At 36.5% G+C, this 20,737-nt stretch overlaps 1 protein-coding gene across 2 annotated transcripts in view; it reads right to left on the reverse strand.

Annotated features, from left to right (window-relative positions):
- ABCA6 (ATP binding cassette subfamily A member 6) overlaps positions 1–20,737 on the reverse strand; it is a 67,457-nt gene extending 46,720 nt beyond the window's left edge. Inside the window, exons 1-10 of one of the 2 annotated variants that reach the window (XM_060202643.1) lie at positions 20,529–20,737; positions 19,420–19,543; positions 17,857–18,058; positions 16,041–16,202; positions 14,146–14,252; positions 13,129–13,355; positions 9,775–9,916; positions 7,981–8,166; positions 3,947–4,094; positions 1,204–1,372 (exon numbers count right to left, since the gene is read on the reverse strand). In XM_060202643.1, coding sequence (XP_060058626.1) covers positions 1,204–1,372; positions 3,947–4,094; positions 7,981–8,166; positions 9,775–9,916; positions 13,129–13,355; positions 14,146–14,252; positions 16,041–16,202; positions 17,857–18,058; positions 19,420–19,515 — 1,439 coding nt within the window. In that variant the 5' untranslated portion in view covers positions 19,516–19,543; positions 20,529–20,737. Of the gene's footprint in view, positions 1–1,203; positions 1,373–3,946; positions 4,095–7,980; positions 8,167–9,774; positions 9,917–13,128; positions 13,356–14,145; positions 14,253–16,040; positions 16,203–17,856; positions 18,059–19,419; positions 19,544–20,525 lie in introns of both variants that reach the window. The other variant, XM_060202642.1, reaches the window with a different exon arrangement.

Raw genomic sequence — 20,737 nt, forward strand, 5'->3', positions numbered from 1 at the left:
AGGAATGATGAATTTACCTTCCTCGCCTCAGATTCCCCTCCTCTCTCAATTTCTCTCTGTCCTAGCCATCAACAACAGCAGCAATAACAACATCAATAACAATAGCAACAACAACAACAACAAAATGGAAAATGCCACCAGGAGCAGTAGATTTGTAGTGCAGGCACCAAGCCCCAGTGATAATCCTAGAGGCAAAAAAAAAAATTCACTTCCTAGCTATAGATCCACTTTATTATCTTTCACTGTCTCCTTGTATCTCTATACTAAGCAGATGTTATCAGAAACTAGATGGGATTCCAATCCCAGTTCCCCATCTATAAATGTATGATATTAGGCAAGAGACTTAATCTGTCAGCACATTCTTTTTTTGTAAAATGGGGGAAAGTTTGCTTCCATTAATTTTTGTAAGAATTAATTTCTTGTATATATTAAGCATTATATTAGGATCTAAATAAGTCACTAATGCTTAGGGGTCTATACAATTTTTTTTTACTAGTGCACACTAGAAAAATCTTTGTGCTTTTTAAAATTAATAAATATTTGGGTTCAAGCCCACAGTCTCTGAGAAAGAATCAACCGTCAGAGAACACTGACATTTTACGAACTCTTCATATGAGCCTGTTATAAACAGTCCTTCAAAGCATCTTGCTGCATAAAGATAAAAGAAGTAAAGTATAAGGCTGTGGTACACCCAAATGAGCCACACACCTTGGCTTTCAAGGATCTGGGTTTAAGCCCCCACTCCCCACCTGTAGGAGGGAGGCTTTATGATCAGTGGAGCAGGTCTTTCGTTGTCTTTTTCTTTTCCTCTAATCTCCCCCTCCACTCTCAATTTCTCTGTGTCCTGTCTAATAAGAAAAGGGGAGAGGGGAGAGACAAATGGCTGTCAGGAGCGGTAGATTTGTAGGGCTGGCATTGAGCCTCAATGATAACCCTGTTGGCAACAGAAATAAAAAGAGAGGCAGTAGACAGAGAAATAGAGAGACTGGAAAAGACAAGGAGGGTAAAGTGGTAACACACAGAACTAATTTTCCCCCTTTAAATTGCAGTTAAAAGTCATCATCTGTAATGGCGGTAGAAGGAGTTCAATGCTTCACTCATTACAAAAAGACACATTTCTTTTTTAATATTTTGCCTCAAGCTCACCTTGTTACTAATATTTGACATCAACATATTATCAATAGTATAGGTGTGATCAATCACCTGATGGCTTCTTTTCCTTGGAATTCTGGGGGCAGAGGTTCAAAGGAATCATCAGAGAGATATTCCAAGTCCATTTCTTTCTTAATAACCTTATTTTCAGCCCGTTGGTTTTGGAAGCAAAGTGATGAGTTCAGAAAAAATAATGGAGAATAATGGTGCTCATCTCCAACTGATTAATGAAGACAATGAAATATTGTATCAATGATTTAAAACAGTGAACAAAGTCTTGTTCAGAATACAGAAAAAGGTCTTGGATATGTAAGAATTCAAAGGAAATGGCATATCACAATGAATGTTAACCAATATAACAGAGTTCAACAAAATATAAATTAAAAATATAAATCTTGGATGGAGCTTGAAGGAATCATGTTAAATAAGATCAGTCAGAAAGAGAAGGATGAATATGGGATGATCCCACTCATAGACAGAAGTTGAAAAATAAGAACAGAAGGGAAAACACACAGCAAAATTTGGACTGGAGTTTGGTGTATTGCACCAAAGTAAAAGACTCTGGGGTCGGGGTGACAGTGGGGAAGGTTCAGGTCCTGGAAGACAGAGAAGGATCAATAGGGGTTGAATTTTTATGTGGAAAACTGAGAAATATTACACATGTACAATCTATTGTATCTTGCTTCTGATCGTAAACTCATACCCAATAAAAATAAAATAAAATGAAAAAAAGTTTGAATGAAATGTGGAATAAAAAAATACTTAGAAGAATGACTTTAGAAAGTGTTTGGGAGAAACCCCTAAGACACTTAAAATAATGATAATCTTTTTCTTTTTAACCAGGGCACTGCTCTGCTCTGCTCTGGTTTATGGTGGTGCAGGGGACTGAATTTGAGACTTTGGAGCCTCATGCACAAGAGTCTCTTTGCATAACCATTATACTATCTACCCCTGCCCAGTTATAATCATTTTTATGTGCCTAAGAAATAGTTTGGGCTGGGGAGACAGCATAATAATTATGCAAAAGACTCTCATGCCTGAGGCTCTGAGATCCCAGGTTCAGTCACCATAAGCCAAAGCTGAGCAGTGCTCTGGTCTTTCTCTCTGTATCATTCTCTGTATATCTCATTAATATAAAAATAAATATTATATGTATATATTTTAAAAGGAAATAATTTAACCACAATATGATAGAAACTATTACTTAAAGCTGTGTAGGACATGAATAAAAATGGAGATGTATTTATTTTTATATTTATTTGGTTATTTTCCAGATCTAAAAGAAATTAAACTATATTTGTAATTAAGTGTCCTCAGATATTAACCACAGCTGATAGACCAAAATTCAGGGGGCCGGACAGTAGTGCAGCGGATTAAGCGCACATGGTGCAAAGTACGAGGACCGTCATAAGAATCCTGGTTGGAGCCTGGTTGGAGCCCCTGGTTCCCCACCTGCAGGGGGTCGCTTCACAAGCTGTGAAGCAGGTCTGCAGGTGTCTGTCTTTCCCCCTCTATGTCTTCCCCTCCTCTCTAGATTTCTCTCTGTCCTATCCAACAACAATGGCAGCAATAACAACAACAATAATAACAACAATGATAAAACAACAAGGGCAACAAAAGGGAAAAAATAGCCTCCAAGAGCAGTGGATTCATAGTACAGGCACCAAGCACCAGCAATAACCCTGGAGGCAAAAAAAAAAAAAAATGAAATGAAATGAAATGAAATGAAATGAAATGAAAAGAAGAAAGAGAAAGACCAAAATTCATAGAAAAAGATGCATAGAAACATGTGAGACGAACCTAAATACAGTTAAAACTGAAGGAATAAAAAAAAAAGATTTTGCCACATAATTCAATTCTATTATTTATGAAGGATTTCTGGGCTTATGTGAAGTTTTTAGTTGTTTGTAAGTAAAGAAACCCCATGACCAACACACATCTATAAGAATCTGTGAGAAAAATTTCAGAAAAATACTGAGCATGTTCTAATTTTCATTTAGTTATTTATTTAAGAAATTGATATCTCAAGTAGTCCTTCCAGAAACAAGGAAAAATTGCCTGTTTTGCCTTGGAGGTCCTTTCTATATATGAATTATTTACCGTCTTCTCCCATTTTTGTAAGAATAAATATTTGTAGGAAGTGCTACCATCATTTAATGACTCTGCACTAGCCAATTTTTTTTTCTTTTTTAAAATAATTTTATTATCTTTATTTATTAGATAGATATAGCCAGAAATTGAGAGAGAAGGGGAGATTAAGAGGGAGAGAGACAGAGAGACACCTGCAGCCCTGCTTCACCACTTATAAGGCTTTCCCCCTGCAGGTGGGGACCAGGGGCTCGAACCTGGGTCCTTGCACACTGTAGCATGTAAGCTCAACCAGGTGCGCCACCACCCGGCCCCTAGCCAAAAATATTTTTAAGAATTAATTTAAATCAACCTATTCTGATACAATCCCAAACATCATTCTTTCAAAACATTTTCAAGAGGCCTTGCAAAATATAGCACAATTTAATACTATATAATTATCATTAGTATCTATTTATTCTGCATAAACTCAGAACAATAAATTTACACCAAAAAAAAAAAATCCTTCAGACCTATACAATTTGTATGACGTAGAAATAATTCAGACTGTGTTAGGAAATATTTGCTATGTATTCTTTTTGTATTCTAACTCTATTTATCCCACTTAAAAAAATAAATTTATTTCTTCAATTGTATTTTATGAGCTTAAAAGTATTCAGTGTAATCAAAAGCTGTAAAGTCAGGAGAAAAATTCACCATTACTTACACGGCAAGATTCTGTCAAAGTATAAAGTCAATACTGAGTAGAAAAACGTATCGAAAACCAGCAGAAAATAAGTTGCTATCATTATATATGAGTCTCCTGAAGGGTCAGGAAACATTACACCATTCATGTTACGTTCTGTATGGATAATCTAAAATTCAAACAAGAAAATTAAATTAGTATCTACTTAATAAATTTATTTATTAAAATTAAAAAGCTTTTACTGTTTTGTTTTTAGTTTTTTTTTTCCAGATTATTTTATTGGAGGATCTAATGGTTGAGGCACTGGTACACAACAGCAGAAAAGGATCTAAGTTGGGGTGAGAGTCTTTTGCAGACACCTAGCCCAGTTAGGTCAGAAACTTTTTTTAAAGTTTTATTTTTTTCATTTATTTATTCCCTTTTGTTGCCCTTGTTTTATAGTTGTAGTTATTATTGTTGTTGTTATTGATATCATCGTTGTTGGATAGGACAGAGAGAAATGGAAAGACGGGAGAAGACAGAGAGGGAAAGAGAAAGACAGACACCTGCAGACCTGCTTCATTGCCTGTGAAGCAACTCCCCTGCAGGCGGGGAGCCGGGGGCTCCAACCAAGATCTTTATGTCGGTCCTTGAGCTTTAGTGCCACGTGCGCTTAACCTGCTGCACTACCACCCGACTCCCAGATCAGAAATTTTACCCATGTATCAACAGTTGTATTGTAAAGTATTATAAGTAGTATTTCAGTTAAATAGATAACATTTTAGCATATCAGTAAGATGAATTATCAGCTAGCTTTTTCAGGAAACAGTTATAATGAAGTTACTAATTAAAAGTATCTCAGTTATAGAAATAGAAATACTATTTACAACAGTAGAAGGAATACTGAATTAAAAAAATATAATGTTCTAAGCTGAGGAGACAGCATAATGGTTCTGTAAAAGACTTCCATGCTGCAGGCTCTGAGCTCCCAGGTCCAATCCCATCACCGCCATAAATCAGAGACGAGCAATGTTCTGCTTTCCTTCTCTGTGTGTATCTTTCTCTCTGTGTCTCTCATTAAAAAATAAATAAAATATTAAAAATATAATGTTCAGACAAGACCAGCCCTTAAATTCTGACAGCATAATAGTGGCTATCAAAGGAAGGAAGTGAAAGGTGTGATGTATAATTAAAGAAAGATTAATTGGTGGCGGGAGGAAACTAGATCTTTGCTGGTGGACACAGTGTGGTTAGAACACACACCAAAATCTGATGCATAGAGGGGTATAACCCAATGTTACCTCAGGAAAAAACTATTTAAATGCAATATTCTAAAATTAAAATTTGTATTGTAGATAATTTACTTGTTTTTATAAAGTCACTGCAATATTGTAAAATGTCTGTTCTACACCCCAAAGGAATCCACATTTTAGAAGGAATATAAGTTCTCTGAAGCATCTCCAGATATGATCATTTATCTCTTTTTATGTAGTTATTACTGAAAGCAAAGCTTTGAGTTTATTTTGTTATGTAGCAGAAGCTGCCATAGTTGTAGGCTTTGTTGCAGGTGCTTCTCACATCACGTTTAGTGTCCATCATAACCCTCTGAGCTGGAAGTGGCTGAGGAGCTTAAATGGAGGAAGTGCAAACACATGTGAGGGCCAGCAAAGCTGAAATCAGAACCCAGAAATGTCATCAAAGTTCGGGGCACCAGTATGCTGGGCTAGCTCGCAGCGGTAGACAGAGACCCGGGGAAACACGCTGAGCGGAGAACGCAGTTTAATCTTTATTCACGAGCGAACGGTTAAAAAACTAATCTAAACTAATCGAATCACCACACCAATCTGTCCTGCATCTTTCTCCTCCTCCAGTGGCAGAGAGGAACTCAGGAAGTAAGTAGGGTAGGGGGTGGGGAGAAGGAAGAAGCCTGAAACTAGCAAGGGCTAAATCAAATCTCCCGGAGAAGGGGGGAGTGAGACCAAACCAATGTAACAAAAAAGACCATGTAAATAGACCACAATGTCAAGCAATGTAACAGAAGCAGAACTAGATCCCAGAAGCAGAACTAGATGCATACCAACACAGAAAGTTCAGTTCCTCACTCTTGAGAATACCACTTCTCCATTTATTTTAAACTGTTAACATTCCATGACAATCTTGAAGTTACTCTAGAAGTGCAATTTACTTATTTATTTATTTAATTTTATTTTTACCAGAGCACTGATTAACTCTGGCTTATGGTGGTATGGGGGAATTGAACCTGGGACCTTGAAGGAGCCTCAGGCATGAGGGTCTCTTTGCATAACCATTATGCTCTCTACCCCTGCGCCCATGTAATTCAGTTTAAACAGACAGAAAGAGAACATATTGTTATCAGAGACACCGTATATCCAAATGCACACTGTGTTACATGGTTTCCAAGGATTCAGACAAAGAACTATATGTGGAAAAAACAAAACAAAACAAACAAACAAACAAACAAACAAAAAACAAGTGAAGAAGTTGCCAAGCCAGCTAAACACTACTTACTATCTTTTCAAATGAAAATCATTTTTAACAACAGAAGCCTACATTATCAGGGCTGTGCTAACACTATCAAACATTCATATATATGGGAGTACTGCAAATATTAGTACTGAAACTCAATACTTTCCAACATTCACTCTCCACAAAACTCAGGTATTCATTAATGCAAAATACCTACAAAACGTAAAAATGTTTGAATGGGATACCCTGATGTTGGTATGCATGAGACCCCTTCTGTTTCATTTGGTTTAAATCCCCCCTGCTTAACACTATTCTATTTACATAACCACTTCATTCTATTTACATAACCACTGTTAACAAGTTCCACTCTCCCTCCAGGGCATTTGTGGTTCAGTGATAGGATTCTTGCCTGCTCTGCCCCCTCTTTGTCACACTCTGATTTTCACCAGTCACTTTTCTCTCCACCCTCTCTATGTCACATCCTGTTTCCACCCTACTTCGCAAGTATATATAAAGACAGCATTGTGAGTTTTACGGTACTGTACTTTGAGTTTAACTTAGCTCATCTTAGATTGTGCTGCGTCCTGCATGAATAAAGAGATACTGCCTACAGCTCAACCATGAGTCCCTGGTCGTCTGTTACCTGCCCGTGAAGCCAGCCCGGCGAAAACAACATAACCCATCGAAAACAACACCCTGACTTTATAAATTACCCATGTGGTGTCATTACAAATCGTACACACAACTATGCATGACCTCTGAGTCATTTTACTGAGTGAAAAGTAGCCAGATTTTTTTTTTAATTTATATATTTATGTTCCCTTTTGTTGCCCCTGTTCTTTTTCTTTGTTGTAGTAGTTATTATTGTTGTTATTGATGTAATTGTTGTTGGATAGGACAGAGAGAAATGGAGAGAGGAGGGGAAGACAGACAGAGGGAGAGAAAGATAGACACCTGCAGACCTGCTGCATCACCTGTGAAGTGACTCCCACCAGATTTTTACATGAACTTTGTGCAACATCATCTATATAAAGTTGAAGAAAGATAAAACTAAAAAAGTTATATTTAGAAAAAACTTCTTAGGTTGTAATAAAAAAATATATAAAGAAGTGATTACCATGCAACTTTTACTAATAGGGCGAAGGGGAATTTCTGAAGTTGTAGTAGTGTTGTATTTCTTCATTTAGTTACTGAATATTTTGATTTACCTTATGCAATTCCTTGCTAAACTGAATATATATGTATACTAACTATATATGTATTTGCTGAACTGTCTTGAAAGTTTTTCAAATTGGAGGTTTTAAAACTAGGTTTACTCAAAACATTTAATAAAATGACAGAATGAAAAAATGGCAGAAAATACTTCAAGTGAGAATAGATCTTATATTTGAAAACTGCTTTATTTAAGATTTTCTTATTCAAGTTTCCTTATGAGATGACAACCTTTCTACAGTGTAATAAAAGTATTTTAAAATAAAGTTATAGAATAGAATTATTTAGAATGAAAGTTCTTATTTGGGAAGAATATTGGTCATGAAGCATCAAAGTCTCTTCAATTTCAGTAATAAACCAATTAGCTCTGCTCTTACCTGACTCAGCCCAGCAGAGAAGGCAAAGGGACTGAAAATGCTCATAACCCACACCAAAGCTGAAGGAAGTAGTCGGTAATATACGGTGAACCCTATGCTTCCCCAAAAGAGATTGAGGAGAAATATAACCAAGTTGGTGAGGACAGTTTTCTTTAGCAACACAGTGATGAGGAATGTTAAAGCCATCTAAAAGAGAGAGAAGACTGTTACAGCTGTTGTGTATATTTAGCTTGATAGGAATCACTGGTAACACAATAAAGGTCTTTATGTCATAACACATTTACATCAGTGATACTTTAATCAAAAACACTAAGTGCAATTATATACAGATCATCAGCTTTCAGCTCATTTGTAAAAAGGACTCCCCCTCCTCTCCCCAATAAAGAAAGAACACTCAAATACTCTTCAAAGGAAATAACCTGGAATGTGGAAGAAATTAAGGCTCTTGGTGAGAGAAGGAAGATGGGAGCGACATGGGTATAGCAATATATGACATTATAAAGAATAGGAGAGATGTGAAAAACTACCCTATGAGAGCTGGGCAGTGACACACCTGGTGTAATGTACCCATTACAGTGCACAGGGACCCAGGTTCAAGCCCTCGGTCCCCACCTGGAAGGGGAAAGCTTCACAAATGATGAAGCAAGGCTGCAGGTGTCTGTCTCTCTCCCTATCTTCCCTACCCTTTCAATTTCTGGCTGTCTCTATCCAATAAATAAAGATAACAAACAAACAAAACAACTGTATGACATGATTTTGAGGGAAAGGGATTATACAAGCCTCAAGAACCCTCATTTTTTCTAGAAAGCACTTAGAGTTTTTTAAAGTCAAGTATTTTTCTTTGTTCATCCATCCATTAATTTTTAATTTCTTCTTTTTACTAATAATTTAATATTGATTTAAAAAATTATGGGACAACAGGAGTATAATTCCATACCGTGCCCACCACCAGAGTTCTGTATTCCCAACCCTTCATTGCAAAGTGCAAGAGTTTTCCCAAGGTCACAGGTGTGAGTTAACTATTATTTCTATAATTATCTGTCTGTATTTATATACATTTGCCCATTTTTTCCTATGGTTCTGCCTTTTCTTCCTTTCTGAAACACCTCTACACCTATTACTACTTCTAAATGTCTTTTTTTCTCTTCTTTCTCTGGGCCCTGATGGAAATGGAGTTCAGAGCAATCTGGCCGTCTTTTCCTAATATTCTTATCCCTCTGGGAGTATGAACCAAAGTTCTATATGGAAAGCAGAAGATGGGGAATCTGGCTTCTGTAATTGCTTCTCCACTGTATATTTTGTTTGTTTGTTTTGTTTTTAGAGTCAACTAGCTTTCTTTTTTCAGTTTTAAGTGAAAATTTATTAGAAAAGGATAGCACATCCTTCAGAAAGGAAGGACAGACAGACAGTGGGCCTGTTCAAATATTTTTTCTTTTCTTATCTTTATTTATGGGATAGAGACAGCCAGAAATCAGGAGGACGGGGAGATTGGGAGAGAGACAGAGAGACACCTGCAGCCCTGCTTCACCACTTGTGAAGCTTCCCCTTGTAGGTGGGGACTATCTTTTCTTTTTGATGCATTACTACATTAGTGCAGGGTTTTATATATTTTTTTCACACAAATATAAACATACACAAGTAGACATGATGGAAAGTGATTGTATAACTTAATGAGTTATTAACTTGCATATATATATATATATATATATATATATACACACACATATATATATATATGATACACAGTAGATCATATATGATACATACAAAATAAAGTAGGAAAAATGAACTTACCAATGATAAGCCATATAAGAAAAAGAGTGAAAATATCACCATGAAACCAGTCATGACTATAGTTTGGGTTGCTGTGATTATAACTGAAATGAATATGGAAAAAATAAACAAGATGCCACCATAGAGTAAACCCCAGGAGAGCCTAAAGAAAGAAAGAAAAACCCAATTTCAATTCTCTCAACTTTACTGTGAAATTTTTTAAACACACACACATATGTTTAATTAATTAATTAATTTATTTATTTATCCTACAGGGTTATCGCCGAGGCTTGGTACCTGCAGACAAATCCACTGCTCCTGGCAGACATTTTTCTTTCCATTTTATTGGACTTGGACGGGACAGAGAGAAATTGAGAGGAGTGGGGGAGATAAACAAGGAGAGAGAAAGACAGACACCTGCAGACCTGCTTCACCGCTTGTGAATCAACCACCATGCAGGTGGGGAGCCAGGGGATCGAACTGGGGTCCTTGCTTCATACTATGTGCACCTAACCAGGTGCATCAAGGCCTGAGCCCCTATTTTTTTCTTTTTATCATTTCTACTGGAGACGTAAGTGGTTTACAGTGCAGTCATTGACACATGGGTATAATTTCTCACCTCCCTGCCAAAGTTCTCTGCAGAACACTCTCACTCACAACCTAAGTCCTTTTATATAATTATGTATCAGGACCACATGGTTCTCTTCAGCCCTTGCCTCCCCCTTCTCCAGAGTCCTTGGTTTGATGCAATACACCATGCTCAGTCCACATTTCACTGTGTTCTCCTCCTTGTCCCTACTTATATTAAGTCCTGTCTATAAGTGAAATCATTCATTATTAACATACAAAACTTTAAAGAATAGTGTAGTACTTACCACCTAATATCTACAATATTCCTGATACTATGACAGTGTAGTTGTTCTGTTGCACACTGACCAGGCAGAGCTCTGAATTCATGTATGATATAAATATTAGAAACATTAACTGAATAGTAATATCATGTAGATACGGTCTTACGCAACTCGCCTTTATCACTCAGCATATACAGTAGTACGTATGTACTGCTGGATAAAAGATCTCTGTATGAATACACCAACTAATTTTCTCAAGGGTCCTTAGCTATAGTTGCGTCCGATTTTTCTTCCTTTTCTTTTCTTTTTTTTATTTTCCCCACCAGAATTGTCACTGGGGCATAGTTCCTCCACAATGCCACTGCTCCCAACAGCTTTCTTTATAGAGGTTGAGAGACAGAGAAAGAGAGAGAGAAATACCACTCCATGGCTTTTGACATCATGACTAGACTTTATAAGTCTTCTAACTCCTTTCCAGTCTTGTTATTTCTATTCATGATTTCTTTATTTAAAATAAGCCAATTGGCACACATATTAACTTTTAATCAACTAATGATATTAAATTTGAGTGTATTTAATTATATTTGATCACATTTAATATAACTGCTACATTTAATTTATTGGCAATTTTAAGTAATACTAAATGTAATATAGCTGTATTGCTTTAGATGCGCCAGTATTCACACTTTATGAAGTTGTTATTAAAATGGAATTCAGTCTGAAGCAAGTATATAGAATGCTTTAATTCTGGGAGCCGAGTGGTAGCGCAGCGGGTTAAGCGCATGTGGTACAAAGCACAAGGACCTGTGTAAGGATCCCGGTTCAAGCTCCCAGGTCCCCACCTGCAGGGGAGTTGCTTTACAGGCGGTGAAGCAGGTCTGCAGGTGTCTGTCTTTCTCTCCCCCTCTCTGTCTTCCCTCCTCTCTCCATTTCTCTCTGTCCTATCCAACAACAACAACAACATTAATAACTACAACAATAAAAAACAGCAAGGTCAACAAAAGGGAATAAATAACCATTTTTTAAAAGAATGCTTTAATTAATGCTCATATTTTATAAGTGATTAAACTTCAGTCCCTTCAATAGTTAACAAATCCATTTAGAGTCAATAAAGCAAATCAATAACAAAGCTAGAAAACACCTGCAGGTCTATCATTCAGTCCAGAGTTTATTCATCTACATAAAATTATGTAATAAGAAATTTCATAGCTGGAGAAAATAGTAAAAGTGTTAAAACAAGGAACTTGCAACAACAGCATACCAGCAGAACATATTTGCTGCTTATTTGGCTCTTTTTTAGATGTCATACAATTGAAAGAGTTCAGACTATTTGAAACATCATCATTTTTGAAAAAGTATGCCACATTTGCAGAATCCACTTCCTGAATACAGAAGGGAACTGCTATAGGTAGGAATTTAAAATATTATCTAGGAAAAGGAACTTGCTGTAGGGACTAGTGCACAATGAAAAATGTTACTATACAGATGAAAGACTGCACGACAAAGAATAAGGCAGTTCAGATACCACATGCAAAGAGTGAAATCTGTTTAAAATGTATATTTATTATAGTAGGTGTTTTTTGTGCGTAAAATATGGTTGTTACATAATATCACAGATGCCCTGATTTTTATAAATACGTTCACTTTGGAAAACTTTAGGTTTTTTGTTTGGGTTTTTTTTTTTGTTTGTTTGGGATATGGCTGGGGCTTTGTGAAGGCACTAGGAACCCACAGCTCCAGGGAGCCACTTTGCCCCGTTTTTTTCCTACTTTGTTTGATAGGACAGGTAAAAGTTGAAAGGAAGAGAGAAAGAGTCAGATCTGCTTCACTGCTCATAAAATTTCCCACCTGCAGATGGAGAGTGGAGGTTTGAGCCTGGGACCTTGTGTGTGCTCAACTGGGTGGGTTGCTGCCCAGCCTTTAAGTTTTAGGTTTTCTGCATACTAAAAGGCAACAAACCTGAAAAGAAATCACATCCAAATATCCAGTGACATCCTGATTTTCACTTAAAATCGGAAAGCCTGATATATGCCTACTTGTTCTAGGTGTGGGCAGGGTTTCTGTTCCATGGGAAAAGCCCTGAACTGCTCTTTTCACACAGACTCCATCTTTCTTCTCTCCTTGTAAACTCCCTGTATATTTCCCAGAGTTCCACTACAAAAAGGCATTTATTATTTCTCAAACAAAACAGGGAGCATATCTTTTGTTGTGCCAGTCTCTCTGTCCTTGCTCACTGTATTCTGGGCTTTTTTTTTTCTGTCTTTCTTTGTTATTAGTCTCCCTGGGCTCAACACTCATTTCTATGCTAGCTTTCTGAAATTGTAGTTTCTGTTGTGATGGTTTTGGTAAAAGAGAACAAAGCTTGCTTGTCTTATGCCATCTTGACCAGTTCCCCCAAATTAAAATCTTCAGTCAGAAGGGGGAAAAAGTGACCCACATATGAAGCTTACACCACACTCTTTAAAACATTTGTTTTCTGATATTTAATTTTCCTGTACTGTGTTTAACTACTAGAATCACTCACCAGAATGCTGAATCTTGCAGACCCATCATTTTCATCAAGGCTTTGCTCCTTTTTCTTTCTTTTGTTACGTTCAGTGACACAAAATATATCAGTGGAGAAAAGTAAAGCAAGCAGACTAAAATAAACATTTCATTTTGGAAAAGGTCTTTAGAAATAAAGGGTAAGGTCCTCATAGTTGTAGCAGTAATTGACATCAGCTCTTCTGTCACAGAGTGACTTGTCATGACCTAAAGTAGGATTTAAATGAACAAAACCATCATTGAAAGTACAGAAACTGCTAATGGATGAATTTATTGGATTTCATCATTGTTGATTTCCTGGTTTTAATCTTGATCTATGGTTATAAAGGATATATTCATTAGTTTTTAAAAGGGGGGGGAGGTGGTGAGGCACCTGTTTGGGTGCACCTGTCACAATGCACAAGGATCCAGGTTTGAAGCCCCAGCCCCCACCTGCAGGGGAAGCAGGGCTGCAGGTGTCTCTGTCTCTCTCCCTCTCTTTCACCCCTTTCCCTCTCAATATCTATCTCTATAGAATAAATAAAGATAATTAAAAATTTTTTAAAAGTTCCTACAATCTCCTGCTACTCTCTTACTACTAGAAAACCTGAAGTTAACACCAACTTTTTTAAAAAATTAAGATTTTTTATTATCTTTATTTATTTATTGAATCAAGACAGCCAGAAATCAAGAGAAAGCGGTGAGGGAGAGGGAGAGAGAGAGACACCTGTAGCCCTACTTCACAACTCTCAAAGCTTTCCCCCTGCAGGTGGGGACCGGGGACCTAAACCTGGGTCCTTGTGCACTGTAACATGTGCACTCTACCAGGTGCATCACCACCTTGCCCCGAACACAAAATTAATGCATTCATTTATCTAAATCCAAGTTAAGCAATTGTGTATCTGCTTCATTGTAAACATATGGAGACATGGGTGTGTGTTTATGTAAGTATATAATTTTTCACAAAAATCTTGATGTTTCTGGAACAAATTTACATTCATATTAGAACTCCCCTTACTTGTATAATAGCAGCGTTAATTGCAGTTTGTACAGCCACAAATCCTCTATTCCAGTATTTTCCCAGTAAACATGAAACATATAAATTATTGAAACTCCAACAATGAGCTGTAAACACATGAAAGAGCACATTCAGTATTGTCAGGGGAAAGAAACACAGATCCATGAAAAAAACATTTTCAAGGGAGCTTTAACAACCAGAACTTTTATCTACAGAGGAGAGCAACTACATGCACGCTGTAGCCCTAACCCTGCTTTATCTTTGACTGCTTTTCTCACTACCTGCCACAGTATGTGGTTTTCCCTTTGGGCCTGGTTTAAATAAGTCAAGCAGTTTCTATCTTTAGTTCACTTTAACCCCCAACTGTTAACAAAAATGTAGATCTAGAGTAGATGTTCAGTGAACAAGTGGAAAAGAATCAGTTATATTAGGGACATGAATTCTGCATTTGGAAAGATCTTCAAATGTATTCACCTCTCTCCTGGTCAGTGGTCTGTACTCTGGTCCAGGTTACTATCAGCTAATTTTGTTGTTCAGTTTTTGTCCTTTTTTCCCATTCTCCACAACAGCTTTGTAGTACCTTCTTTGGCCCATATCAAGAATGTTCTCTTAGGATATATCCCCAAGAGAGAATTGCCTTGTCAAAGACTAGGTCTATTTCTAGCATTCTGAGAGTTCTCCAGAGCGCTCTTTGCAGTGACTGGACAAATATACATTCTCATGGAGTTAATGTTACAAAACAGTTGTTAACAGATGGGTACAATTTCTCATCTCACCATGATATGTGTCCACAGAGCACTCCTATTCCCAGCCTAGGTCCTCTTCCATCATCATGCTTAGGACCTCAAAGACTCCCTCTCACCCCTTACTAAAGTTTCCTACCCAGCATCATGGGCTTTTGGTGTAATAAGCCAAACCCAGTCTAAGTATTACTTTGTGTTTTGACTTTCTATTTACTGTTTCATAAATTCTGCCCAGGAGTGAGATCATCCTATATTCATCCTTCTCTTTCGGGCTTATCTCCTCTGACATGATTCCTTTAAAATGAAAGAGGGAGAGGGAGAGGGAGAGGGAGAGAGAGAGAGAGAGAGAGAGAGAGAGAGAGAGAGAGAGAATGATTCATAGATATATAGAGAGAATTCCCTTGGACTTAGAATTCAAATTACTTCTCTACCCAGATTAAAGTACCTTTGTGGCTCTCCTCCAACCTAGGCTCACAAGATACCACAGCATCTAGTCCTCGAGTAACTTCATCCTCAATCTCCAGTCAAATATTTTTAGTGTTCCCTGTTCAGTTATACTGATATTTATCCATGTATACTAACAGGTGCCCCCTCTTTTTTACATGAAAGTCTTCATCCCTCTCCTCCTGTCTGAAACACAATACCTCTATGTCTCACATGTGCTATTCCTACTATGTTAACCTCCTCCTGTCTGAAACACAATACCTCTATGCCTCACATGTGCTATTCCTACTACATTAACTTAAACATCCATTCCCTAGATAAGACTTCTCTAGTCGTAAACTTATTAGGAATCCCTGGTCTAAGTCTCCTTGGACCTTTCCATGCACCTGTTATCTGATCAGCGTCTGACTTTCCTGTTGAACTCAAGTCTCAGAGGCTAAGCCCTATTCACCTCGGCTACCACCTATATCCTTTGTAACATATACCTGTGAGTTTGTTCTATATATGTTGGATGACTTGGTGATTTTTTTTGAAAGTCATATTAATAATGTTTCCCAAAATCATTGGCTTTGGTATAAGTTCAGCAATAAAAAGTTCTTAGTTAATTTTTTCACCTGTGCCATTGAAAGTATCTCTGTTGTCCGACTCGACCTACAACTTCCATTGAAAACAAGGAAAATGCTATAACGATACTTTACATAGAAGTACCTGAAAAAAGATCTTCCTGTATGAATGGAATGTTATATCCTTGGAAAAACTTTAAACTATAAGAGAGAGGGTCTTTAAAAATGATTCCTGCCACAAATGGAAAATGTTCTATTAGTAAATTATCCATATCTTTTTGATTTGGTGCTCCGATAACTCTTCCTTCTGTAAATTACAAAGTAAAAACAGACATAGACTATTGTTACAGAGGTTGACCAAAATACATTATAATAAAATAAATTATAAAAATAAATATATATGTATATTTCATTGGTATTAAACAAAAATTCATTTCTATTAAATTAAAATAATCCAATATCCCAAAAGACAAGGAAGAACACTTACTTTAATTATTTAGCTTCTAAAACCTAGAGACATGCATGAAAAATATTATCTTTTAATAATGACAAATAGTAAACTAAGTTGAAGGAACATAAAAATATTATGCAATGATAAGTATGCTTGAGAGAATTTGTAAACAAAAATAGATAATTGTAGAAGGCCTGGTGGTGGCGCACCTGGTTGTGCAAACATATTGCACTGCACAAGGACCCAGGACCCAGGTTCGAGCCCCCAGTTCCTACCTACCAGGAGAAAGCTTTGCAAGTGATAAAGCAGTGTGGCAAGTGTCTCTCTGTTTCTCTCCCTCTCTACCATCCCTCCCCTATCAATTTCTAGCTCTCTCTATCCAACAAATAAATAAAGATCATTAAAAAAAAAACTTAAAAAAAGAGGTAATTGTAGAAGTCACTACATAGAGAACTCCAAATGGCAGATTTACTGAAACAAAATACCCAAGAAGATTTTTGCCTTATTCAGGAACCAAAACCACAAGGTGACTCTTTCTAACAAACAGAAACTGTGTCCATTAGAAATCGAAAATCAACCAGTAGAAGGCTGCAATTTGGTAGTGGCTGAGATAAAACAGCATTTTTTTTTCTCCAATAAAAGGACTAGAAGGCAAGAGTGTATCAACTTTGCTTGCAAATAAAATACATGATTTGGTCAGCTCAGTTATGTAGTAAGCTCAGGCATAATACAGAGCAGTAAGAATATTAACAAATGATACTGTATGCTATGCAAAACAGAATATCTTTAGAGTGCTCATCCTGGGCCTGGTGGTGGTACACCTGGTTGAGCACACACATACACATCCCCATGATCAAGGACCTGGGTTTTCAAGCCCCTAGTCTCCATCTGCAGGGGGACGCTGCATAAGCAGTGAAGCAGGACTGCAAGTGTCTGTTTTTCTCTCCTCCTCCTGACTTCCCTTTATACTCTCAATTTCTTTTTGTCCTATCTAGTAAAAAAGAAAAGAAAAAAATATAAAAAGGGTCACAGGGCAAATTCATAGTGCTGGCACCAAGCCCAATCAGTAACCCTAGTGGCAATTCAAAAAAGAATACCCATCCTCAGTTTTCACTGATCTAACATTGTCTAATGACCATGACCTAATTTCTTGTTTAGATGATTTTCAATGGATTGTAAATTTTAATCACTGCATTTTCACATTACAGAAAAACCCATGGGTATACCAATGGCATATTCCTTTTCATGGGCACTATTCCACAAATCTGAAATTATAAATCTATCATTGAACTTAAATCCCATCAGGAATGCTTGTCTTCCTATATCACACTACAATTTGAAAAAATTTAAAAGACTAATTTATGTGAAGAGAAACTAACCAAATATGTGTCATCTTAATATCTACACAATAGTATAGTCAACCACCATCATTTCGATTAGACACATATACATATTACAAAAATATCTAAAACAGTAGCAATAATTCATTTTTTGACAACAGTATTCATACCTTTCCAAAAAGAAGCAAATGCAGTATGGTTCATTATTTGCTGGGTTATATTAGTGATCGGTGTGTATATAAGATAAATAGTATCATTAAATTCATCTACTCTTCCAAAGTTGTGAGGTGACATTCCAGGAAAATGGATATTTTCTTTGAAATGAGCAAATAGTCCCATGTATAGACCTAGAAGTATTGGGAACAGCAATTCCTATAACACAGAAAGGAAAAATAAGAATGAATTTAAATTTGTATCCCTTTAAAGAGCTCACCCAAAGCCTAGGTATTTTCAAGACAAATTCCAATTTTTAGTGCTCTGAAGAACAAAGAGAATCCGATGAAAGTTACATACTTAGATAACAGTCACATATATCATACTCAAGTGCCATAACTTCTGCATATAGTATAAGCTGTAGAATTATTTGATCATAGGACTTACACAGATGACTAGTAGGATGAATATCTAGGCATGAACATCTGCCTCTGACATTTACAATACAGACATGCTAGTTGAGCTAGATAGATAGCAAATAGCAACATATATATATATATATATATATATATATATATATATATATATATATACATATATACATATTCCTTTTTGTTGCCCTTTTTTATTGTTGTAGTTATTATTGTTGTTGTCAATAACAATATCATTGTTGGATAGGACAGAGAGAAACGGAGAGAGGAGGTGAAGACAGAGAGGGGGAGAGAAAGACAGACACCTACAGACCTGCTTCACTACCTGTGAAGCGACTCCCCTGCAGATGGGGAGCCGGGGGCTCAAACCGAAATAGCGACATTTCTTTCAGTTGTCATAACTTCCTAATGAAATCAAAGGAAAAGAAACAGTGACAGAGACGGCCTAGTGGTTTACCATTAATAACCTCTTCCTGCATTCCACAATGTTAAGCTACATTCCCGACCTCTGGAAATTAAGCAAATTAAAAGTTGCTACAGGTACAATATATGGTCAAAGTTTGACTTACTTTCCTTTTATTGTTTTAATATGAGTAATAATTCTAGTCTTTGCAACTCTATTACTTTTCAGAAATGTCTGTGGATCAATTCAACAAGTATAACTAAAGGCAACTACAAAAATCAATAAATCCAGTTCACCATTTAAGATATAAACTGAGGGGGTCCGGCAGTAGCGCAGCCGATTAAGCGCACATGGTGCAAAGCTCAGAATCGGCATAAGGACCCTGGCTCGAGCCCCGGCTCCCCACCTGCAGGGGAGTCGCTTCACAGGCGGTGAAGCAGGTCTGCAGGTGTCTATCTTTCCCTCCCCCTCTCTGTCTTCCCCTCCTCTCTTGATTTCTCTCTGTCCTATCCAGCAAAAACAACAGCAATGGCAACAACAATAATAATGACAACAACAAGGGTAACAACAAGGGCAACAAAATGGGAAAAATGGCTTCCAGGAGCAGTGGATTCATAGTGCAGGCCCTGAACCCCAGCGATTATCCTGGATGCAAAAAAAAAAAAAAGATATGAACTGAAATCATCATTAGAAAATCAGTAAATGAATAGTAATAACTCTGGTAAGGGAAGACTTTCGAAACATACCATAGTGGTCTCTTTTTTCATCCTCCATTTCTTAAGAAAATTCTTGCACAGAAGTGCTTGTGTTTGCTGATACACACTTTTCTGCTTCATATGCATATATCCTCATTAAACACACAAGGGGAAACTAATCAAGAAATTAGAAAAAAATAAGTATATGAAAAACGCATGTAAGGGGGAGTAAAAAAGGAAAAACTTTGGTCATATTTTGAGGCAAATTATTTCCTACATTTGTAAAATGCAGTGTGTGTGTGTGTGTGTGTGTGTGTGTGTGTGTGTGTGTGTGTGTGTGTGTGATTTCAGTAAAGTGGATAATGGTGAGGAGAGCCTATTATCACAATTTTACAATAACATAGAGCATTAAAAAAAGGTTGTTTCAGAACCTGTAAGACATTTCACATTTTGACATTTTATAGCAGAAATTCAACTATATCAGTAAAGTAATAAAATTTATCTCCTCTAACTAATAATAATGTCATCCTTTACATTTCAATAGAAATTCAGGACTAATAAAAAACATAAAAATTCTGATTGATCTCATCTGAACAATTATATTTACTAAGTATAGCCCTAAAAAAATATTTACTTGCAGTATTTACCTTCTATTGACAGATTTAACAGTTCTTATAGAAGAGGTAGTCCATGACATAACAACCAAGACAGAAAGTATTTGAAACTTTAGTTCACTAAAGAATAAGAACAAAATACCATATCTCAAGTTTCTGAATTCAAAGTCCATAAATAACTGAAGAAACAAAGAAAGTAAATTTAAAAAGAAAAGAAAAAGAAACTCCACAAGAAGTTTGTTTTGCCTAAACATTTTCAAATAAAACAACAGATACTATTTTTGAGATTTCAAAATTGTTTTAGACTTGCATATCCAAATACTAAGAAAATTCTCCCTCAACTAGTAAAAAATTAACTTTACTATTTTCCTAAACTTTACTTTTGTGTGATATAATAAAGTTTTATTTGAAAAAAATAGAAAAATTTTATCACTAGTTCTGTACTAGAAAAGATGCAAATATATGGAAACATCTGAAAAACAAATTGATTTTAGCAAGGTCCACCCACATATTTGAAATAGCATAACAAAACAGAACTTTACTTACTGTCAGGAAAATTAGAACAAAGTACTCTGGACACACTGTCAAAGCAAAGTTCTCTTTTAGTCTATGACAACAATTAATTTTTTTTATTATCACTTTTTCATTTAGTCCATAAAAAGCTGCCTCCTCCTAACAGTTCTGATGCCAGGCTGCTTTCTGAAAAGGGTCTAGTCAACCAAGTTGCACATGATGAACTTGCTTCTCTGTCTTTT

Source organism: Erinaceus europaeus, chromosome 12 (genome assembly GCF_950295315.1).
Source record: "Erinaceus europaeus chromosome 12, mEriEur2.1, whole genome shotgun sequence".
NCBI lineage: Eukaryota > Metazoa > Chordata > Mammalia > Eulipotyphla > Erinaceidae > Erinaceus > Erinaceus europaeus.